The following is a 25697-nucleotide window of genomic DNA, read 5'->3' on the forward strand; positions in this document are numbered from 1 at the left end:
GGAACATGGAGTGAGTGGGGGAAGGGAGAGGCCATTCTCGAGTTCTGAGGCATTCTGTTAACTACTCAGGCCCTCAACTCGTTTTCGATAGATTAAAAACAATTTTTGTACAGCCCAGGTACCTGTGGTTATATTCCAGTAAGCCATCCTTGAAATGTACAGGTAGTTCCATGGGAATGGGAGATAAAAACCTGGACTGTGCCAATAGGGTGGTCCCATTCATGGTCCGGTGCTGGCTTTGGGTTGTGTCTGGATGCTGATAACTTACTATAGAACCGCCCTACACAGATGGTGTAGAGAATCTGAGTGCCGCTGTACTGCAGTGAGGTCAGACAATGACACTGTTAGTATCACGGTTTCTTCTCTCCAGGTACTTTACTTTATTATAAATAGACACATTAATTATAACATCACTTTTATATTCTACCCGCAGCTGTCCATAACTTATAACTAATATTGTTCTCATATTATTATTCTCGTAGCAAGATACTTCAGTGAGGCAGAATAAATGAGATAATTGCTCCAACCTGAACAAAAGGAGCATTGCAGGCAGCTCCTTCTCACACACAGTAAGTACATTATCACTCACAGAACGACAGATTGAGAATGAAACATAATCACTTCCAGTAACAGATTGATGACTGACAGATGCAGAGGAAAACCCACACTCCCACAACAGAGGTAGATGGTCACAGAGTAAAATCCACACTCCCAGACTACACAGAGACAGATAAACAGAAACTTACACTCACATACCAGATACAGACAGGTAGAGAGTGAAATCCAGTCATTCACCAGAAACTGAAAGGTACAGATAAAACCTACACTTGCATCCCGGTTAATGACAGATCCAGAGAGAAATCCACACTCACACACTTGAATAAATCACAAATTCTGGCAGAATCTGACAGTTACAGAGGAAAATCCGCATGCACATTCCAGAGACTATATTAACAGAAATAAATCTTCTCTCACATCCCAGAGATTGAAAGCTGTAGAGTCAAACACAACCTCACACAGCAGTGACTGACAGACACAGAGTAAAGTCCACATTCATGTAATAGAGATTGACAGATACATAAAAAAACCCACACACACATACCAGAAACTGACAGATAGAGAATAAAACCGCACTCGCATCCCAGAGTCTGACAGATAGAGAGTAAAACTCACACGCACATCCAAGAGATGAGCAGAAATGGGATAACACTCACACTGATATCCCAGAGAGTGACAGATAATGACTAAAATCTACACTCCCTTACCAGGAACTGGCTAGTACTGTACTGAATAAAACCTTTACTCATATAACACAAACTGAGAGCTACAGCACAAAACCCGCACAAACATACAATAATCAGACAGGTACAGAACAAAATCCACACAGATACCAGAAACTGACAGGTACAGGACAGAACCCCATTCACATATCAGAAATTGACAGGTACAGGACAAAACCCCACTCAGATACCAGAAACTGACAGGTACAGTACAAAACCCAACTCACATACCAGAAACTGACAGGTACAGGACAGAACACAATTCACATAGCAGAAATTGACAGGTACAGGACAAAACCCCACTCAGATACCAGAAACTGACAGGTACAGGTCATAACCCAAATCACATACCAGAAGCTGACAGGCACAGGATAAAACACACTCACTTACCAGAAATTGAGAGGTACAGGATATAACCACACTCACAAACCAGAAACTGACAGGTACTTGATATAACCACACTCACAAACCAGAATCTGACAGGTACATAAGAACATAAGAAGTAGGAGCAGGAGTAGGCCATACGGCCACTCGGGCCTGCTCCGCCATTCAATAGGATCATGGCTGATCCGAATCTAGACTCACGTCCACTTCCCTGCCCTCTCCCCGTAACCCCTAATTCCCTTATGTGCTAGGAAACTGTCTATCTCCATTTTAAATGTATTCAATGTTGCAGCTTCCACAGCTCTCTGGGGTAGCAAATTCGATAGATTTACTACCCTCGGAGTGAAGAAGTTTCTCCTCATCTCAGTTTTGAATGCGCAGCCCCTTATTCCTAGATTATGCCCCCTAGTTCTAGTCTCACCCGTCAGTGGAAACATCCTCCCCGCATCCACCCGATCAAGGCCCCTGACAATCTTATATGTTTCGATAAGATCGCCTCTCATTCTTCTGAACTCCAATGAGTAGAGTCCCAACCTACTCAACCTTTCCTCATACGTCAACCCCCTCATCTCCGGAATCAACCGAGTGAACCTTCTCTGAACCGCCTCGAGAGCAAGTATATCTTTTCTTAAATATGGAAACCAAAACTGCACGCAGTATTCCAGGTGTGGCCTCACCAATACCCTGTATAACTGCAGCAAGACTTCCCTGTTTTTATACTCCATCCCCCTTGCATTAAAAGCCAAGATTCCATTGGCCTTCCTGATCACCTGCTGCACCTGCATACTAATTATTGTGTTTCATGCACCAGAACCCCCAGATCACTTTGTACTGTAGCACTTTGCAGTTTCTCTCCATTTAGATAATAACTTTCTCTTTGATTTTTCTGCCAAAGTGCATAACCTCACACTTTCCAACAGGTACAGGACAATACCACACTCACGTACCAGAAACTGACAGGTACAGGAAATAACCACACTCACATACCAGAAACTGACAAGTACAGGGCAAAATACCACTCACATACTAGAAACTGACATGTACTGGACAAAACCCCATTCACATACCAGAAACTGACAGGTACAGGAAATAACCACACTCACATACCAGAAACTGACAAGTACAGGGCAAAATACCACTCACATACCAGAAACTGACAAGTACAGGGCAAAATACCAATCACATACCAGAAACTGACATGTACTGGACAAAACCTCATTCACATACCAGAAACTGACATGTACGGGACAAAACCCCATTCACATACCAGAAACTGACAAGAACAGGGCAAAATCCCACTAAAATACCAGAATCTGACAAGTACAGGGCAAAATCCCACTAACATACCAGAAACTGACAGGTGCAGAACAAAACCCCACTCACATACCAGAAACTGACAGGTATAGGACAACACCACACTCACATACCTGAAACAGACAGGTATAGGACAACACCAGACTCACATACCAGAAATAGACAGGTACAGAACAAAATTTCACGAACTTACCTGAAGCTGGCAGGTAGAGGGAAAAAACACTGACGTACCAGTAACTGACAGGTACAGCACAACATCCCACTCACATACCAGAAACTGACAATACAGATTCAAATAGACACTGACATACAAGAAACTGACAGGTACTAATTAAAACCCACTCTCACATAAAATAAATTGACAAGTACAGTGCAAAACCTGGGGTAACTCACCAGAAACTGAAAGGTACAGAAAAAAATCCCCCTCAAATACGAGGAAATGAAAGTTGCAGTGTACACACTCACATCCCAGAGCATGAACGATACAGAGGAAAACCACACTTACATACCAGAGACTGACAGGTACAGAGTGAAATCCATACTCACATACCAGAAACTCACAGGTATAGGGTAAAATCCACAATCACGTACCAGAGATTAAGAAATAGACAGTAAAAACCAGACTCGCATCCCACAGATTGAGAGATACAGAGTAAAACTCATACTTACCTAAAAGAAACTGAGAGATACAGAATGAAACATACACTCACATATCATAAACTTACAGATACAGGGAAATAGCCAATCTCCCATACCAGAAACCAGCATGGACTGATTAAAACCCACATTTCATAACCAAAACTGACAGATACAGAATAAAATCCCACTCACATAGCAGAGTCTGAATGATACAAATGAAAACACCACTCACTTAGCAGATACTGAAAGATACAGAATAAAGCCACACACACAACAAAGACTGACAGATACAAAATAAGATCCACACTCACATGCCAGAATCTGAAAGAATTTAATACAGAGACGTGTGAGGTGAAGCATTTTGGCAGCAGGAACAGGGAGAGGCAATATACACTTCACGGCACAGTTTTAAAGAGTGTGCAGGGACAGAGGGACCTGGGAGTTAACGTGCATAGATCCCTCTGAAGGTGGGGGGGGGGACATTTTGAGAGAGTAGTTAGCAAAGCATATGGGATCTTGGGCTTCATAAATAGAGGTATTCGTACAAAAGTACAGAAGTTATGCTAAACCTCTATAAAGCACTAGTTAGGCCCAACTGGAGTATTGCGTCCAGTTCTGGTCACCACACTTTAGAAAGGATGTGATTCACTTGCGAGGCTGCAGAGGAGATTTACCAGAATGGTCCCAGGGATGGGGGATCTTAGCTACAAGGACAGGTTGGAGAAGCTGGATTTGTTTTCTTTAGAGCAAAGGAGGTTGAGGGATGAATTGATAGAGGTGTGCAAGATTATGATGGATTTGGACAGGCTAGACGGGATAAGGCTGGTCCCACTAGTTGATGGTACAAGGACTAGGGGACATATATTTAAGGTTTTGGGCAAGAGATACAGAGGGGATGTGACCAAAAACTTTTTTACGCAGCGATTGGTGAGGACCTGTTACTCGCTGCCGACGGAAGTAGTGAAAGCGGAGGCACTCAGTGTATTCAAGGGGAGACTGGATAGGCGCTTGAGGGAAATAAACTTGCAGGGCTACGGGGATAGAGCGGGGAAATGGGACTGACTGATTGCTCTTCAGATAGCCGGCATGGACTCGATGGGCCGAATGACCTCCTTCTGTGCCGTTTTGACTCCATTAATTTATGACAGCTAAAAACCGCATTCACACACCAGAGACTTCTAATACAAAATAAACCCACACTAACATACTAGAGACTGAGAGCTACAGCATTTTACCCATTGTTCCATGCCAGAAATAGACAGGTACAGAATAAAACCCACATTCACATACCAGAAACTGAGATACAGAAAGAACCCGCGCTCACATTAATGTTCTGTGATTACGATGGCCCGAATGAATTCTTCGACTAAATTAATGCTGTTTCAGAGCGTTGTGAAATGAGTTTGCAATGGCCTCCGGCATTGTCCCTTCCGACACCCCGTGCTTGGTCAGCTCCCCGGGCAGCACCAGACTCACGGCGGTCTGGATGTGTGGACACAATCCGCACACTCCAAACTATTAGTGGTTGGTGCCATCTCCTGGCTGCCAGCCTGTACTGCAACACGATAACCATTCATCAGCAACTATTTTAAATTGGAGAGAAATAACCTGAACATCTTGTTTACGTTCAGATTAAGATGATTGCAAGTGCTATTCGTCCTGACTAAAGCTCCAAAGTCCTTTGGCGAGTGATCTGTAAATACAGAGGCTTTCAATTTAAAATTAGAGCGATGGTGGTACAGTGATGAGCCCAGCTGCCCTTCCTAGCGAGCTGACTCGGGTTCGAATTCTCGGTATCATGGGGTGAGGGCTCAGTCCAAGTGGAATGAACCTCACTCTCACACACAGTACCAGAGACTGACAGATACAGAATTAATTTAACTCTCATACACTGGATCAGAGACTAATATATACCGAATGAATCCCACACTTTCATACAACACCAGAGACAGAGAGATACTGAATTAATCTAACTCTCACATATAGAATCATAGACTGACAAAGAGAGAATGAATCTCACACTCATACACAGAACCATAAAATGATCGAGACAAAATGAATCCCAATCTGATACAGAGTATTAAAGACGTCTGATACAGAATGAATCTCACTCTCAAACATAATACCAGAAACTGACAGACACAGAATGTATCTCACTGTCACATAGAGCATCAGACACTGACTAATACAGAATCAATCCGCACTGAAACAGATTGTCAGAGACTGACAGGTGCAGGATAAATCTCACACTCACATACTGTATCAGAGACAGACACACAGAATAAATCTCACACTCACATACTGTATCAGAGACAGACACACAGAATAAATCTCACACTCACATACTGTATCAGAGACAGACACACAGAATAAATCTCACACTCACATACTGTATCAGAGACACTATTCACACCTTTGATTGCTGTGATTATCATTCTGCCGAGGTGTAATAAAGGGCAGTTAGAAAGATTACCTGTAATCATCTGGCAGTATTCTCTGACTATATGTGCTGTGTCTATATGCATTTCTCCTCTTCACCTGACGAAGGAGCAGCGCTCCGAAAGCTTGTGATTTCAAATAAAGCTGTTGGGCTATAACCTGGTGTTGTGTGACTTCTTACATTTGTATCAGAGACAGACACACAGAATAAATCTCACACTTACATACAGTACCAGACAGTGACAGACAGAATTAAACTGATATTCACATACAGCATCAGAGATGACAGATACTCAGCATGAATCTCACACTCTCATACATAGAAACTTAGATTTTGGAGCAGGAGTAGGCCATTTGGCCCCTCGAGCCTGCTCCACCATTTAATGAGATCATGGCTAATCATCCAAATTCAGTACCCTTTCTCTGCTTTCTCCCCATATCCCTTGATCCCTTTAGCCTCAAGAAATATATCCAATTCCTCCTTGAATATATTTAATGAATTGGCCTCAACTGCCCTGTGTGTCAGAGAATTCCACAGGTTCACCAGCTCAATCCCTCCTCAGCTCAGTCCTAAATGGCTTACCCCTTATCCTTAGACTGTGACCCCTGATTCTGAACTCCCCTGTCATCGGGAACATCTTTCCTGCATCTAGTCTGTCTAGTCCTGTTAGAATTTTATAAGTATCAATGAGATCCCCTCTCATTCATCTAAACTCTAGCGAATATAAGCCTAATCGACCCAATCTCTCCTCATACATTACCAGATAATGACAGAGACAGAATTAATCTAAATCTAGCATACAGTACAGAATAAATCCCGAACTCACATGCCATACCAGGAAATGACAGATATAGAATAAATCTCAAACTCACATACAGTATCACAGATTGGCAGAGAAAGAGAATGAATCTCACACTGACACAGATTATCAGACGGTGACAGACCCAGAATTAATACACACTCCTACACAGTACCAGCAAATGATAGAGACAAAGTGAACCCCACATTAAAGACTGATTGGTGCAAAATGAATCTCACTCTCACATACAGTACCAGAGATTGACAGATATATAATAGTCTAGCACACACATACAGAACAGAGACTGACAGACAGTGCATCAGAGGGCCTGGCAGATACAGAATGAGGCCACAATTACATGCAGTACAATTGATTTACATGTAGATTTAGTCCCACACTCACATACAGTACCAGGTACTAGCAGAAATGGAATGAATCTCAAACTAACATCAAGTGGCAGAGACTGATAGATGCAGTACGATTCCCACTTTCATAATCCGAGTGAGTAGCAGATTCATGCAGAATTCTTCGCTGAAAGACAGTACAAGAGACAGACTGATTCTGAACTAATTGGACACTAACATCCAGTACCAGAGACTGACAGATCCAGAATGAGTCCCACACTCACAATCAGTACCAGAGACTGACAGATACAGAATGACTCACACACTCACAATCAGTACCAGAGACTGACAGATACAGAATGACTCACACACTCACAATCAGTACCAGAGACTGACAGATACAGAATGACTCACACACTCACAATCAGTACCAGAGACTGACAGATACAGATTGACTCCCACACTCACAATCAGTGCCAGTGACGGACAGATACAGAATGAGTCCCACACTCACACACAGTACCAGAGACTGACAGATACAGAATGACTCACACACTCACAAGCAGTACCAGAGACTGACAGATACAGAATGACTCCCACACTCACAATCAGTACCAGTGACGGACAGATACAGAATGAGTCCCACACTCACACACAGTACCAGAGACTGAGAGATACAGAAGGAGTCCCACACTGACAATCAGTACCAGTGACAGACAGATGTAGAATGAATCTCAGACTTGCACACCGTCCTAGTGACAGGCAGATGTAGAATGAATCTCAGACTCACACTCTACCAGAAAATGACAGATTCAGAATCAATAACAACACTGACACATGGTACAAGATAGAATCCCACCCTGATACTTAGTCATAGTCATAGAGTTATACAGCACAGAAAGAGGCCCTTCGGCCCATCATGTCCCCGCCAGCCATCAAGCACTGTCTATTCTATCGCCGCTCCTTCATCGTCACTGGCTCAAAATCCTGGAACTCCCTCCCTAACAGCACTGTGGGAGTACCTTCATCACACGGACTGCAGCGGTTCAAGAACCTGTCTCACCAAAAACTTCTCAAAGGGCAATTAGGGATGGGCAATAAATGCTGTCCTTGCCAGCGATGCCCACATCCCATGAACGAATAAAAAAAAAGTGACAGACAGGAAACTAAAGGATTCCACACTCACATACCGTAACAGAGAGTGAGATTGAGAATGATTCCTACACTTACATAAATCAATTCTATTTCAATTTCAATTTTATTTGTCACATAACCAAATACAACAAGTGAAATCCAGTCAGTGAAATGTTTTTTTCTTAACGAGCCGAGCGCACCAATCAACAAAGGACACTTAGCTGCCTGGGACGCACGGAGCCCGCAAGGACGGCAGAGACTGAGTGATACAGAACTATCCCCACACACACAGTATTAGAGATTGGCAGATGCAGAACTAAAGTGGCGGAGACCACACCGCAATGCGTGAATATAGTGCACAAATTGGAGGAAGTCTATCTAAATGGCTGTCCCGTCCGGAAGGAGTGTTTGCGGCCCTGGAAGATGGTCTGGGAAATGGTGAATGGGCAGATGTCACACACGCACTTGCAGGGGGCGTACTGGTGGCAAACACTCAGTCTGATTGGATACCTAAAGAAGCCAATCAGAGATATGCAGAAGAATGGAAATTGACATCATTCCTAACCAGCCAATCACAATCATTGCCTTCATCCATCCCTCATTAGCATAGGACTGTGGGGCTGCCTATATATTCCGAGCGCGGAGTGGGTTTGAATCATTTTGTTGCTGAAATCGAGCTTAAGAATGGTGGACGCAAAGAAGACAGCTGCTAAGAAGGGCGCTAAGAAAACCGTCACTAAACCGGCAGCGAAAGGCGGCAAGAAGCGCAGAAAGTCGAGGAAGGAGAGTTACTCTATCTACATCTACAAAGTGATGAAGCAGGTTCACCCTGACACCGGCATCTCCTCCAAGGCCATGAGCATCATGAACTCGTTTGTGAACGATGTTTTCGAGCGTATCGCGAGTGAGGCTTCCCGCCTGACCCATTACAACAAGCGGCACACCATCAGCTCCCGGGAGATCCAGACCGCCGTGCGCCTGCTGCTGCCCGGGGAGCTGGCCAAGCACGCCGTGTCGGAAGGGACAAAGGCGGTGACCAAATACACCAGCTCCAAGTAAAACTCCACGCTGTCCTGAAAGAAGAAACTCCAAACACAACGGCTCTTTTAAGAGCCACCCACTATCTCTCTGAAAGAGCTACACAACGCATCGCCTTGTAGATTCAATTTACTGTAATTATTAAGAACGTTTGAAGTTCCAGCTGCAGATGTAGTTTTAATTCTCAGATAAGCAGTTTCATTGACCGGATCGCCCTTAGCGTCGATGTTGCAATTCCCGCCCACTAAAACACAAACACGGTCCTTGGTCGCACTTTGCCTTTGCTCTCAGACCCGTTTATTTGCAGCGCCAGCCGACTAATTAAAAGCTTGTTTTAGGTGCGAGATTCCTATTTCAGTCACCTCGTTCTCTGTCAAGACCTTTGCATTTTTCTAAAGCAAGTTGGGAGTCCATCCGTTTATTAACCGGAGATTTGCTGCATTGTAACAACCCGGAATGGGAGTTATTAGAGATTAGAACGGGGTCAGTTTGAACACTCTGCCCCTCTTCTCACAGCAGGAATCCCATTTCTGGTTTCACTCCCGCAGCAGCGCCTGTGCAAAGGATCGATCGATAATCTGTGAATCCTCACTTTTACAAAATTTGAGCTGGAATGTGTCCCGTTACGGAATCAATGGGGAATTAATCCCGCCCGTGAAAGTGCGATATTCAACCCGAAATTAATCCTGATTGTAACAGCCTGGAATTTGCAAGGGAGAGATGAAATAAGATTAAATGAATTTTTAAAAACATGGTGAAAACTTTGGCTCATGGTATATTTATTAACTTAATTCGCTCGTTTAGGAAAATAATTGGCGGACTTTTCGAATTTTAAAAATGGTTGGCGGTCTGACTGTTGGGGACAGTTATTTCCACACACTTATCATTGGTGGGAAAACCAGACTGTGATTGGTCACCGGAAAACACCAATGAAATTCACCACAGAGAGACCAATCACAAGTACGCTCGCTGCATTCCTCCAGAAGGTATAAGAAGGGCCGATGTGGGCGGAGACTTTCATTCTTTCTCTGAACGTGTTGATTGTGAAAATGTCTGGCAGAGGTAAAACCGGCGGTAAAGCTCGGGCCAAGGCCAAGTCCCGCTCATCCCGGGCCGGACTGCAGTTCCCTGTGGGCCGGGTTCATAGGCTCCTCCGAAAGGGCAACTACGCTGAGCGTGTGGGTGCCGGAGCCCCGGTCTACATGGCTGCTGTGCTCGAGTATCTGACCGCTGAAATCCTGGAGCTGGCCGGCAACGCGGCCCGCGACAACAAGAAGACCCGCATCATCCCCAGACACCTGCAGCTGGCCGTCCGCAACGACGAGGAGCTCAACAGGCTGTTGGGAGGGGTGACAATCGCTCAGGGCGGGGTGCTGCCTAATATCCAGGCGGTGCTGCTGCCCAAGAAAACCAGCACTGCCAGCTCCAAGAGCAAGTAAAGCGGACAAGATTCAATCTGATAACCCAAAGGCTCTTTTCAGAGCCACCCACAGTTTCCAGGAAAGGGCTGGTTCCTGTTCTGTTCTATGGCTCACAATTATCTCAGATCTAATTTAACATGTTAAATCTTAAATTCTACTTTGAAATTCACAGATTTGCCCATTACGTTATCAATCCACCACTCACCTGACAATCAGACGCTGCCACACAGACAGAGTGACTGATACAATTGCTATCCTGTATGAACGAACACTCCCTCACTCACATGCAGTACCAGTGAGTGAGCGCTTGTGCTTTTCCTATATTCACCTGTCAATCCCACACTGATACAGTACCAGTGAGTGACAGATAAACTTTCTAGTGTAGCCTCACCAGACAATTAAAAATGTCACATTGTACTAGACAGTGTCAGATACAGTATCGATCGTTTTTCACCAGCCAATCTGCCACTGACAATACAGGCAGTGACAGAGGCGTTGTCTATCATAGGCACTTTTGTCAATCCCACTGCCACACTGTACAAGAGAGTGACAGATACAGTATCCCATATTCAGCAGTGACTCTCACATTGGCACCAAGAGCCAGAGTGACAGAGACAGTATCTATCCCACAATCAATGATCAACCACACTGTTCACACCGGAATCGGGTGAGCGCGTCCATCTGCTTTTAATGGTTCTTTGGAGTTTTCAGCTGGACCAATAAACTATTTGGCAATGGATTTAAGCTGAACATAAACACGGTGCTGAAGTATTTTCTCTCCAAATTAAAATGGTTTCTGCTGAATTATTGTCTCTTGTTGCAGCACTCACCGTCAGTCACTAGATGGCAGAGACCTTTAATAGTTTGGAAAGTGCGGATTGTGTCCACTCATCCAGACCGCCGTGAGTCTGGTGCTGTCCGGGGAGCTGGGCAAGCACGGGGTGACCAAATACCTCAGCTCCAAGTAAAACACTACAATTTACTGACAGAAATATAGAAATCACAACGGCTCCTTTAAGAGCCACCCACAGCCTCTCTGAAGGAGCCGCCAGTTTACTGCACTGATTTCGTCAGTTTATTCATTCCAGCTAACGTCCTTTCAATCTGGTGAGGAAATTATCAGAACAATAGTATAACTGCTCCAAATTAATGTCTGTCTCAGATGAATTTTAGAATTATAAATAAAAATCTTTAATTTTAAATTTGGTGGAATGTTTCAAACTTTATTTTAGAATTGATCAATAGAGGCCAATAGTTAGTTCTGTTAAGGAAATGGGATTCCAATCAAGCGACCAATCCGAAGTAGCCTCAGGATAGAGCGGGCACCAACAGTGAGAACTGGAATCTTTACAATCTATATTAACGATTTGGAGGAGGGGACCAAGTGCAACATATCCAAGTTTGCCGACGATACAAAGATGGGAGGGAAAGCAGTGAGTGAGGAGGATATAAAAAACCTGCAAAAGGCCATAGACAGGCTAAGTGAGTGGGCAGAAATTTGGCAGATGGAATATAATGTTGGAAAGTGTGAGGTTATGCACTTTGGCAGAAAAAATCAAAGAGCAAGTTAATATCTAAATGGAGAGAAAGTGCAAAGTGCTGCAGTACAAAGGGGTCTGGGGGTCCTGGTGCATGAAACACAGAAGGTTCGTATGCAGGTACAGCAGGTGATCAGGAAGGCCAATGGAATCTTGGCTTTTATTGCAAGGGGGATGGAGTATAAAAGCAGGGAAGTCTTGCTTCAGTTATACAGGGTACTGGTGAGGCCACACCTGGATTATTGTGTACAGTTTTGCTTTCTGTGAAAAATCCATTAAATGGAACAAGGACTCAAACAGACGATATCGTAGAATTAACACAAGTACTTTATTAACAACTGGGAAACACGTTTACAGACAGCCTGCATCAGCATCCTGGCATTCCACCTTGTGCGGACCTAACAGGAAGCAAACCTCTGACCTTAGAAGCAGCATTGGCTACAGCACCACCTTGTGGATAACCTTAATCATAACATCCCAGATTACTATATCCCTCCCCCCTTAACATTTCAGTATGAATTTCTTAACAAACAACCATTCCTGAGGGTCACATAAGGAGTCTCCATTCATCACGTTCCATACTTGATGAATCTAACAGTTCAGTATCAATCTCTCTGTTGGCTTGTGAGCCCTTTGTGAACATCTAACAGTAAAGTCCCTGCTTGTTTGTGGTGAAGCCACCAGCTGCTCCTGAGCAGTGCTCAGAGTATCTGACTCTGCAACAATGGTTTCCTCTTGACGGATAGGTTCCTGTGGAATTATCTCTGTCCCTGGTGGTGGCACCACAGATGCACTTGGATAACTGGGGGCAACCCTGTCTTCAGTCGTTGCATCTGGAACCTTCATTTCAATTTCCCCTTGTCTGGGAAGTATCTGATCTACATATCTGCATATCTACCATCTCCCAACAAAACCTTGTATGATACTGGACCTGTCATTGAGTCTATGAAGCCAGGAATCCACTTTGGTCCAGAACTGAAATTATTGGTAAGGATCGCATCTCCTTCTCCAAAACTTCGGCTCTTTGTTCTTTTGTCATGGTTCTCTTTTTGTTTGTTTTGTCTGTTTTCCATTTTCCTTTTTAGGTCTGGGTGGACAAGGTCAAGAGTGGAGCGTAGTCTACGACCTAATAACATCTCAGCAGGAGAGAGTCCTGTGGTGGATTGAGGTGTTATTCTGTAGCTGAACAGAACCCGTGACACTTTGGCTGCTAAACTCCCTTTTGCACTTTTTTTCATCATCTCCTTAAATGTTTGTACGGCTCTCTCCACAAGTCCATTCGAGGATGGATGATATGGAGCAGAGGTCACCTGCACTATGTCATTTTTTCCCAAGAACTATTTTGTCTCTGTACTCACAAAACAAGTGGCATTGTCACTCACCACGATCTCCGGTAGCCCTTGATTACCGCAGCTCCAGTGCAGGCAGTCTATAGCAGTAGTGGCAGAAGCGGAATTTACAGGATAAACCTCCATCCACTAGGAATGTGCATCAATGATTATGAGGAACATCTTCCCCATGAATGGACTCGCATAATCTAAGTGCAATCTTCTCCATGGTTTATCCAGCCACTCCCAGGGGTGGAGAGGAGCCGCTGCTGGTGCCTTCCGGTGTTCTCGACAAGTGCTGCATGTCTAGACTAGATTCTTTATCTCCTCATCTAGCTTTGGCCACCACAAGTAACTCGTAGCCTAGGCTTTCATATGCGAGACCCCAGGATGACACTGATGTAGTTGCTCTAGAATAGACTGTCGTGCTGGCCGTGGAATAATCACTTGTGCTCCCCACAACACGCAACCATGCTGCACACTCAGCTCTGTTTTCCTGACACTGTAGGGTGTGAAGTCAGCCCCTTCCAGATGCTGTGACCATCCCCTCACCACATATTCTCGAACTCTAGACAGTACTGGATCTTTACCTGTCCATGTTCTTACTTGCTCTGCAGTCACAAGTGCCGTGTCAGTGTCCTCCAACATCAAAACTCTGTCCTCTGGAGCTGCATGGGTAGGTGTGCCTGGCAGTGGAAGATGGCTCAAGGCATCTGCGTTCCCATGGTACTTGCCTGCCTTGTAGACGATGACATACTCATATGCCCTCAGCGTCACTGCCCACCTCTGGATCCGGGGTGACACCATCTGTGGAACTGCTTTCATTTCATTGAAAAGAGAGAGAAGAGGTTTATGTTCGGTGCATATGGTGAACTTCCTGCCATATATGTACTTGTGGAACCTCTGTAACCCAATCATGACTGCTAACCCCTCTTTGTCTAACTGGGAAAAAAAATTTCCGCTGCTGTTATAGTTTGGGACATAAACCCTATTGGTCTTTCAGTTCCATCTTCCATGCAGTGTGAAATAACTGCCCCCACCTCTTAAGGTGAAGCATCACAAGAGAGAATAATGTCTTTCTCTGCATTGTAGTGAACCAGCACATCCGACGACAGCATCAGTTGCTTGGACTGTACAAATGAAACCCCCTGCTCCTCTCTCCACTGCCACGGTGTCTCCTTGCACAGTAGTTTGTGAAGAGGTGCTAGCACAGTTGACAAGTTTGGTAAAAATCTCATAATAGTTCAGCAGTCCCAGGTAAGCTTTTAACACAGCCACATTTGTAGGAGCAGGGGCGTCCTGCAGCGCTTGTACCTTCTCCTTGAGTGGATGGAGCCAGGTGGCATCCATTCTGTGTCCCACGAATACTGCCTCATTCCCCAGGAAAGTGCACTTACTCCTCTTCAGCCGGAACCCTGCCCTCTCCAATCACTGTAGTACCTCTCTCAGAGTGCTCAGATGCTCCTGGCCGGTTCTTCCCTTCACCAGAATGTCATCCAGATAGATGGAAACATGTGGAATCCCTTGCAGTACAGCTTCGATTGTCCTCTGGAAGATAGCTGGACAGATGAGACACCAAACGGTAAGCAGTTACATGTAAACAAGCCCTTGTGTGTATTTATGGTGACATACTTCTTTGATTCGTCATCCAGTGTAATCTGCAAGTAGGCATGACTCATATCCAACTTTGTGCATATCTTTCCTCCAGCCAGGTTTGCAAAGAGATCCATTGTTTTGGGAATAGGATACTGCTCTAGTTTGGACACCCGATTGACAGTCAATTTATAGTCTCCACAGAGTCTTACCAAATTGTCCGGTTTTAACACAGGTACTATGGGAGCTGCCCATTCCAAACATTTCACCGGCTCCAGTATGTTCTCTCTCAATAGACGGTCAAGCTCAGCCTCTACCTTTGGCTTCCTAGCATAAGGCACAGGTCATTGTTTAAAAAACCTTGGCAGTGCCTCCTTGTCTACATAAATCTTAGCTGGGGGCCATTAAATGTGCCAAGTTCCTCCTTGAACACACTCTCATGTTCACTCAACACTTCTTGCAAAGTCAACTGTTTGCCCGCATCTATTTGATGTACTGCTCCCCAGTCTAATTTAAGTTCTTTTATCCAGCCCCGACCTAACAGGTTTGGTCCGGTACCCAATACTATAACTACCGATAGCTGTTCCACTGTGTCTCTGTGTTGCACAGTTACCTTAGCTGTACCTAATCTCGCTACTCATTCACCTGTATATGTTTTAAGATGCAGGGAGCAAGGCTTTAACTCTGGAACTTTTGCACGGTTCCATAATTTTGAGTACTCTGCCTTGTTCATTTATTCACGCCACACCCTGTATCCACTTCAAAGTTCACCTTTGATTCATTTACTCTCAGTTGCAATGTGATAGGAGCCACTTTTGGAAAGTTCTCTAACATGCCATACATTATGAACATGTCCTCTTCTTCCTCAGCATCCCCGCTGATGTGGTGTGCTCCATGTATTTTCACTTCTCTCCCTTGGTTTTGCTGTCTTCCCCCTTTTGGTTTGGATTCCACCACAGGTGATTTCACCCTGCAAGCTCGTTTTATGTGTCCTCGTTTCCCACACTTGTAGCACTTTTCCTCCAGAAAACAGCATTCAGTCGCCAGGTGATCGCCCTTGCATCTATAACATGCCTTCACAATTTCACATTGTGGTCTCTGACGCATGTTCAACTTGTGCACAACAACCTGACCTGCAACATGCGTAGCATTAGCGCTTTCTGAACCCTGTACTTCTTTTACATCTCGGTTCACTGTCTCTATGGCTTGTGCAAGTTCCAATGCTTTTTCATAAGTAAGTCCAGTCTCAAATAATAATCTACGTTGCATTCAGTTGTCCATAATTCCGCAAACTAGCCTATCTCACAGCATTTCCTTCAGGTTGTTCCCATAATTGCAATCTTGTGCTAATTTACACAACACCACTACATAGTCGATTATGCCCTCTTCCTCTTTCCTGTTCCTTGAATTAAACTTGAAACACTGTACAATCTCACTAGGCTTAGGGTTGAAATGTTATTTTAGCAAAACCACTAATTCACCATATGGTTTGTCTCCAGGCTTTTCAGGACTGAGCAGATTTTTTATCAAACTGTAGGCTTGGCTTCCCACTGAACTAAGCAGAATGGCTTTCCATTTTCCGGCATCATTTATTTCATTTGCTTCGATAAAATAACCCAACACTTCACAGTATTCTTCCCAGGTTTGAGCTTGAATATCAAAAGCGGAAACCGTTCCTACCATGGCAGCCATGCTCTCCTCCAGCTTGTAGCTAACGTTAGCTCGTGATTTTGATGTTTAAATGTCCCGGCAGACTTTTCTTCTTTATGCAGCATCCTTAAGTTGCCTCGTCGCCAAATGTGATAAATCCATTAAATGGAACAAGGACTCAAAGAGACGATATCGTAGAATTAACATGAGTACTTTATTAACAACTGGGAAACACGTTTACAGACAGCCAGCATCAGCATCCTGGCATTCCACCTTGTGCTGCCCTAACAGGAAGCAAACCTTTGACCTTAACAGGAAGCAAACCTCTGACCTTAACAGGAAGCAAACCTCTGACCTTAGTAGCAGCATTGGCTACAGCACCACCTGGTGGATAACTTTAATCATAACATCCCAGATTACTATACATTCCATATTTAAGTAAAGATATACTTGCTCTCGAGGCAGTTCAGAGAAGGTTTACTCAGTTGATTCCAGAGATGAGGGGGTTGACTTATGAGGAAACGTTGAGTAGGCTCGGCCTCTACTCATTGGAAATCAGAAGAATGAGAGGCGATCTTATCGAAACATATAAGATTGTGAGGGAACTTGATCGGGTGGATGCGGTGAGGATGTTTCCACTGATGGGTGAGACTAGAGCTAGGGGGCAGACTCTTAGAATAAGGGGCTGCCCTTTCAAAACTGAGATGAAGAGAAACTTCTTCAGAGGGTAGTAAATCTATGGAATTTGCTACCACAGAGAGCTGTGGAAGCTGCGACATTAAATAAATTTAAAACGGAGATAGACAGTTTCCTAGCTGATAAAGGAATTAGAGGTTACGGGGAGCGGGCAGGGAAGTGGACGTGAGTCTAGGTTCGGATCAGCTATGATCCTATTGAATGGCGGAGCAGGCCCGAGGGGCCGTATGGCCTACTCCTGCTCCTACTTCTTATGTTCTTATGTTATGTTTATCATTACAGTCCATCCAATGACTTTCCTGAAACCCTTGAATTTCACAATCCCCGACAATATCTGTGCAGGAAGCAAACTTCAGAAGGAGAATAATCTCACAAGTTGGCCTCTTGTCACAGCAGCTCGGTTTAACCTATTGTGAGGTGGAAAGCCCCGGTTCCCCGTCACACCATCTGTCTGATGTATAAAAGCTGAATGGAAACAGGACACTGGGGGCATGGACACCCAGGAAGACTAAGCGAGCATTTCACTGTGAGGGGAGAATACAGGGCCCGGGCCAAAGAGTCACTTGTAACCCCATAGTCCTTATAATTCTGAAGCTATTCCCCACCCCAATATATCCCCGCTCCCGGTCCCAGGGCCCTGTTCTCTATCTGAGGGATTGGGTGGCTCTGAGAAGAGCCTTTGTTTTGTGCGCTGGATGTTGTCACTAAGTACTTTACGGTGGCGCTTGGCTCCGCCTTTTCCCAGTCCTTTGCCTCCTCTACCTCTTCCAGCTATGACGATTCCTCACAGGAATATAAACTGAATGTATTCATGAAGCCAGCCGGGATTTGGTTGAGAAAGGCAGAGTGTGAGAGAGGCTGGGAGGAGACAGAATCAGAGTGACAGGTTGAGCAGAGACAGCGTCCTCTGAGCTTCAGCTCCGCCCCCAGCTTTCACGCTTCAGCATTTAAATATTTGCCTGCTCCTCCCCCTCTCCCTGCACAAGCGACAGGAAGGGCCCATGCGAGCTTCCCTCCCCCAGCTCTACCAGCGGGTGCTGTTTGCTTGGTGCTCGGTTGATGATCGCTGAACACATCATAGAGCGGAGATATCACGGGCAGAGTATGGGAGCAAACAGCAGCCTCTTCACAGCAACACATCGCATTGGGACTGTGTCCGCAGATGGGCTTTGTGTCGGGGTAATTTCAGCGGCAGATTGGAACAGGAACTAGTTCCGCAACATGGAGTGAGTGGGGGAAGGGAGAGGCCATTCTCGGGCTGTGTGTGTACAGTGCAAGGTAACAAAGAAAGTAAATCACCTCGCTCTTTCAAATCATTGCTGCTTTATTCTCCCAAATCATTAGTGAATGTTCCTGAATCGGTTCAACTCTCACCGTGTCTGTTGTTCTAGGGCAGCGAACAGTGGAAAGTCAGCCTGACTGTGAGGATGTGGGCAGTTTCACAAAGTGCATTTATTTCAGGCAGCAGGTGAGATGTGTGAAAGATCACATTTCAAAAATCGGTTATTTTTTTGGTGCGTTGTGTTCTCCAGAAACGTATTGCTGGAGATGGGGAGATACATTGTGAGTCCCCCAGATACACCAGGATCCGGGTTCTGTGGCAGTCTGTTAATTACACAGGCCCTCAACTCGCTTTCAATAGACTGAAAACAATTGTTTGTACTGACCAGGTGCCTGTGGTTATATTCCAAGAAGCGTTCCTGAACTTTATATGTCGTCCCTTGGGAGTGGGAGGTATAAACCTGGACTGTGCCAATCGGATGGTGTCAGTCATGATCCAGTGCTGGGTTTGTGTTGTGTCTGGATGCTGATAACACACTATAGAACCGTCCTACACACCTGGTGTGGTGAATCTGAGTGCCGCTGTGCTGCAGTGAGGTCAGACAATGTAACTTTGTATCGCGGTTGCACATACAGAAACTGACAGGTACATGACAAAACCCCATTCACGTACCAGAAACAGACAGGTTCAGGACAAAACACAACTCACATACCAGAAACTAATAGGTACAAGCAAAATCCCACTTACATACCAGAAACTGACAGAAACAGGACAAAATTCCAGTCATATTCCAGAAATTGACAGGAACAGGGCAATACCCCTTTGACGGACAAGAAAATGACAGGTACAGGACAATATCCTATTCACATACCAGAAATTGACAGGCTCAGCACAAACCCACTCACATATCAGTAACTGGCAAGTTCAGGACGAACATTCACTCACATATCAAAATCTTATAGTTAAAGGTCAAAACCCCACTCATAACAGGTACAGATAGGTCCAGGGCAAAACTCCACTCATATCAGAAACTGACAGGTACACGAGAAAACCAGTCACATACCTGAAACTGCCAGGTACAGGACAAAGCCCCACTCATATACCAGTTACTGATAGGTACAGGACAAAACTCTACTCACATATCAGAAATAGAGAGGTTCAGGACAAAACTCCACTCACTTAACAGAAACTGACAGGTACAGGTGAAATCCTCACTCACATACCAGAAACTGACAGGTACTGAAAAAATCCCACTCACACATCAGAAACTGAAAGGTACAGGAGAAAACACCACTCACATAACAGAAACTGACATGTACATGACAAAACCACATTCACGTACCAGAAACAGACAGGTTCAGGACAAAACACAACTCACATACCAGGAACTGATAGGTACAGGACAAAAAACCACTCAGGTACAAGAAACTGACGTTAACAGGTAAAACACCAATCACATACCAGAAACTGACAGGTACTGGACAAAAGCCCATTCACATACCAGAAACTGACAGTTACAGGACAAAGCTCCACTCATATACCAGGTAGAGGACAAAACCCCACTTAAGTACCAGAAACTGACACAAACTGGATAAAATACCTGCATATACCAGAAGCTGACAGGTACAGGGCAAAACCCCTCTCACATATCAGATACTGAGGGGTACAGAGCAAAACCCCACTCACATATCAGATACTGAGAGGTACAGAACAAAACCCCACTCACATATCAGATACTGAGAGGTACAGGACAAAACCTCACACACATATCAGATACTGAGAGGTACAGGGGAAAACCCCACTCATATATCAGATACTGAGGGGTACAGGACAAAACCCCTCTCACATATCAGATACTGAGGGGTACAGGACAAAACCCCACTCACATATCAGATACTGTGAGGTACAGGACAAAACCCCACTCACATATCAGATACTGAGAGGTACAGAGCAAAACCCCACTCACATATCAGATACTGAGAGGTACAGGACAAAACCCCTCTCACATATCAGATACTGAGAGGTACAGGGCAAAACCCCTCTCACATATCAGATACTGAGAGGTACAGGACAAAACCCCACTCACATATCAGATACTGAGATGTACAGGACAAAACCCCACTCTCATATCAGATACTGAGAGGTACAGGGCAAAACCCCTCTCACATATCAGATACTGAGAGGTACAGGGCAAAACCCCACTCACATATCAGATACTGAGAGGTACAGGACAAAACCCCACTCTCATATCAGATACTGAGGGGTACAGGACAAAACCCCACTCACATATCAGATACTGAGAGGTAGAGGACAAAGACTATCTCACATTTCAGATACTGAGAGGTACAGGGCAAAACCCCACTCACATATCAGATACTGAGGGGTACAGGACAAAACCCCTCTCACATATCAGATACTGAGAGGTACAGGGCAAAACCCCACTCACATATCAGATACTGAGAGGTACAGGGCAAAACCCCTCTCACATATCAGATACAGAGAGGTACAGGGCAAAACCCCACTCACATATCAGATACTGAGAGGTACAGGACAAAACCCCACTCACATATCAGATACTGAGATTTACAGGGCAAAACCCCACTCACATATCAGATACTGAGAGGTACAGGGCAAAACCCCACTCACATATCAGATACTGAGAGGTACAGGACAAAACCCCTCTCACATATCAGATACTGAGAGGTACAGGGCAAAACCCCACTCACATATCAGATACTGAGAGGTACAGGACAAAACCCCACTCACATATCAGATACTGAGATTTACAGGGCAAAATCCCACTCACATATCAGATACTGAGAGGTACAGAGCAAAACCCCACTCACATATCAGATACTGAGAGGTACAGGGCAAAACCCCACTCTCATACCAGAAACACTTAGGTACAGGAGAAAAAAGCCACTCACATACGAGTTACTGAAAGGTACAAGACAAAACTCCAGTCATATCTCAGAAACTAACAGATACACATGAAAACCACACTCATACCAGGAACTGCCAGGTACAGGACAAAGCCCAACTCACATAACAGGAACGAATAGATACAGGACAGCACCACACTCAGTTATCAGAAACTGACAGGTACAGGACTAAACCACACTCAATTATCAGAAACTGACAGGTACACCAGAAAACCCATTCACATACCAGAAACTGACAGGTACAAAATAAAGCCCCAGTCACATAACAGAAACTGACAGGTACAGGTCAAAACCTCACTCACATACCAGAAACTGACAGGTAAAGTACAAAACTCCACTCACGTACCAGAAACTGACAGGTACAGGACAAAATCCCACTCACACTCCAGGAAATGATAGATACAGGACAAAACCCCACTCAACTACCAGAAAATGAGGGGTACAGAGCAAAACCCCACTCAATTAACAGAAACTGACCGGTACCGGACAATACCACACTCACTTACCAGAAACTGACAGGTACAGGAAAAAATACCACTCACATATCAGAAGCTGACAGGTACATGACAAAGCACAACTCACATAACAGAAACTGACAGGTACAGGACAAAATCCCACTCACATAACTCAAACTGACAGGTACAGGACAAAACCCCACTCACATTCCAGAAACTGACAGGTACAGGAGAAAACCCCACTCACATTCCAGAAACTGACAGGTACAGGACAAAACACCACTCACATTCCAGAAACTGACAGGTAAAGGACAAAACACCACTCACATAATCAAAACTGACAGGTACAGCAAAAAAAGGCCACTCGCATACCAGAAACTGACAGGCACTGGAGAGAGGCCACTCACATACCAAAAAGTGACAGGAACAGGACAAAATCCCACACATTACAGAAACTGACAGGTACAAGACAAATGCCCACTTACAGACGAGTAAATGACATGTACAAGACAAAACCTTTTCACATACCAGATCATGAAAGGTACAGCACAAGCAAAATCACATATCAGTAACAGGCAAGTGCAGGACAAAACCACACTCACATCAGAAACTGACAGTTACAGGTCAAAACCGCACTCACATACCAGGAACTGACAGGAAGAAGACATAACCTCATTCACGTACCAGAAACAGACAGGTTCAGGACAAAACACAACTCACATAACAGAAACTAACAGTTACAGGCAAAATTTCACTTACATACCAGAAACTGACAGAAAGAGGACAAAATTCCAGTCATTTTCCAGAAACTGGCAATACACCACTTATAGGCAAGAAAATGATAGGTACAGGACAATATCCTATTCACATACCAGAAATTGACAGGATCAGCACAAACCCACTGACATATCAGTAACTGTCAAGTACAAGACAAAACCTCACTCACATATCAAAAACTTACACTTACAGGTCAAAACCCCACTCATATACCAGGTACTGACATCTTAGACTTAGACTTGCACACCATCCCAGTGAATGACAGATATAGAATGAATCTCAGACTTGCACATCCCAGTGACAGACTGACACAGAATTAATGTCACACACTCGTACACTACCAGAGAATGACTGATTCCAAATGAATTCCAACACTGACACATGGTACCAGAGTCTGACCGTAACAGATGGAATCCCGCACTGACACATGGTATCAGTGACGGACAGGAAACAAATGGGTCCCACACTCACATACTGTAACAGAGACTGAGATTGAGAATGATTCCCACATTTACATAAATCACCAGAGAATGAATAATACAGAACTATTCCAATACACACATTCACAGTACTAGAGACTGGCAGATACTGAACTAAAGTGGCGGAGACCACACCGCAAGGCGTGAATATTGTGCACTGGTTGAAGGAAGTACAATTAATTGCTGTCACGTCCGGAAGAAGCGCTTGGGAGCATGGATAATGGTCTGGGATTTGGTTAATGGGAAGATGAAGCTTCCTCTGCTCTTGCAATGACCTTTCTGACTGCAGGGGGCGTGCTGGTGATAAAAACTCAATCTCATTGGATAAATAAAGAAGCCAATCAGAGACCTGCAGAACAATGGAAATTGACAGCATTCCAAAGCAGCCAATGACAATCATTGCCTTCACCCATCCTTCATTAGCATAGGGTTGTGGGGGCAGCCTATTTAAGCCGAGCGCGGAGCGGGATTGCGTCATATTTGTATTTGAAATCGACTTTGAGAATGGTTGACGAAAAGAAACCAGTTGCCAAGAAGGGCGCCAAGAAAACTGTCATTAAACCGGCAGCGAAGGGCGGCAAGAAGCGTAGAAAGTCGAGGAGGGAGAGTTACTCCATCTACATCTACAAAGTGATGAAGCAGGTTCACCCTGACACCGGCATCTCCTCCAAGGCCATGGGCGTCATGAACTCGTTTGTGAACGATATTTTCGAGCGTATCGCGGGTGAGGCTTCCCGCCTGGCCCATTACAACAAGCGGCACACCATCAGCTCCCGGGAGATCCAGACCGCCGTGCGCCTGCTGCTGCCCGGGGAGCTGGCCAAGCACGCCGTGTCGGAAGGGACAAAGGCGGTGACCAAATACACCAGCTCCAAGTAAAACTCCACGCTGTCCTGAAAGAACAAACCCAAAACACAAAGGCTCTTTTAAGAGCCACCCACAATCTCTCTGAAAGATCTACACAAACGCATCTCACTTTGGAATCAATTTACTGTAATGTTTCTCCTTAACAAGTGTGTTTGAGAACGTTTGAAGTTCCAACTTTAGATTTGAGTTTGAATTTTCAGATAAGCAGTTTCACTACCCAGATCGACCTTAGCGTCGTTGTTGTATTTCCCGTCCAGTAAACTACAAACACGGTCCCTGATCGCTTTCCCTTTGTTCTCAGACCCGTTCACTTGCAGCGCCTTCCGACGAATTAAAAGCTTGTTTTCGAGATGAGACTCAGATTTCATTCCCCTCAATCTCTGCAAAAACATTTTCATTTTTTTCAATGCCAGGTGGGAGTCAATCCTTTAATTTACCCGAGAATTACTGTAATCTAACAACCCAGAATGGGGTTTCTTAGAGACCAGAATGGGGGCAGTTTGAACACTCTGTCCCTCTTCTCACAGCAGGACTCCCAGATCTGGTTTCACTCCCGCAGCAGCGCCTGTGCAAAGGATCGATCGATAATCTGTGAATCCTCACTTTTACACAGATTGAACTGGAATGTGTCCCGTTACAGAATCAATGGGGATTTAATCCCGCCCGATACAGTTTGAAATTGAACCCGAAATTAATCCCAATTGTAACAGCCTAGAATTTGCAAGGGAGAGATGGAATAAGACAAAAGGAATAAAAAACTGTCCGGAAATCTTTGGCGAATAGTTCATTTATTAACTTAATTCGATGGTTTAGGAAAATATTGGCGGGCTTTTGAAATTAAAAATCGTTGGCGGTCTGACAGTTGAGGACAGTTATTCCCGCACCCTTGCCATTGGCGGGAAAAACAGACTGTGATTGGTCACCGGAAAACACCAATGAAATTCCCCATAGAGCGACCAATCACAAGTTCGTATTTTCATTCCTCCAGAAGGTATAAGTAGGGCAGATGTGGGCGGAGTTTATCATTATTTCTTTCATCGGGTGAATTGTGGAAATGTCTGGAAGAGGAAAAACCGGCGGTAAAGCTCGGGCCAAGGCTAAGTCTCGATCATCCCGGGCCGGACTGCAGTTCCCTGTGGGCCGTGTTCACAGGCTCCTCCGAAAAGGCAACTACGCTCAGCGTGTGGGTGCCGGAGCCCCGGTCTACATGGCTGCTGTGCTCGAGTATCTGACCGCTGAAATCCTGGAGCTGGCCGGCAACGCGGCCCGCGACAACAAGAAGACCCGCATCATCCCC

The 25697-nt window shown here is 44.8% G+C and overlaps 2 protein-coding genes across 2 annotated transcripts; both read left to right on the forward strand.

Moving 5' to 3' along the window:
• The first annotated feature begins 8987 nt into the window (after nt 1-8987).
• Nucleotides 8988-9451, forward strand: LOC147087753 (histone H2B-like). The gene has a single exon (XM_085977824.1). It carries the CDS (start codon nt 9019-9021, stop codon nt 9391-9393), a length of 375 nt encoding a protein of 124 aa, XP_085833950.1. The 5' UTR covers nt 8988-9018; the 3' UTR covers nt 9394-9451.
• Nucleotides 9452-24029: 14578 nt separating this feature from the next.
• Nucleotides 24030-24446, forward strand: LOC147087754 (histone H2B-like). Its single transcript, XM_085977826.1, has one exon. The coding sequence runs from the start codon at nt 24038-24040 to the stop codon at nt 24410-24412; it is 375 nt and encodes a 124-aa protein (XP_085833952.1). The 5' UTR covers nt 24030-24037; the 3' UTR covers nt 24413-24446.
• Nucleotides 24447-25697: the final 1251 nt, after the last annotated feature.

Source organism: Somniosus microcephalus, unplaced genomic scaffold (genome assembly GCF_052327205.1).
Source record: "Somniosus microcephalus isolate GS21.2 unplaced genomic scaffold, FLI_Smic_1.0 unresolved_chr5, whole genome shotgun sequence".
Taxonomy (NCBI): domain Eukaryota; kingdom Metazoa; phylum Chordata; class Chondrichthyes; order Squaliformes; family Somniosidae; genus Somniosus; species Somniosus microcephalus.

Excerpts from the sequence above, each read along its gene's own strand:
- LOC147087753 (XM_085977824.1), top strand. The coding sequence starts at position 9,019 with ATGGTGGACGCAAAGAAGACAGCTGCTAAGAAGGGCGCTAAGAAAACC.
- LOC147087754 (XM_085977826.1), top strand. The coding sequence starts at position 24,038 with ATGGTTGACGAAAAGAAACCAGTTGCCAAGAAGGGCGCCAAGAAAACT.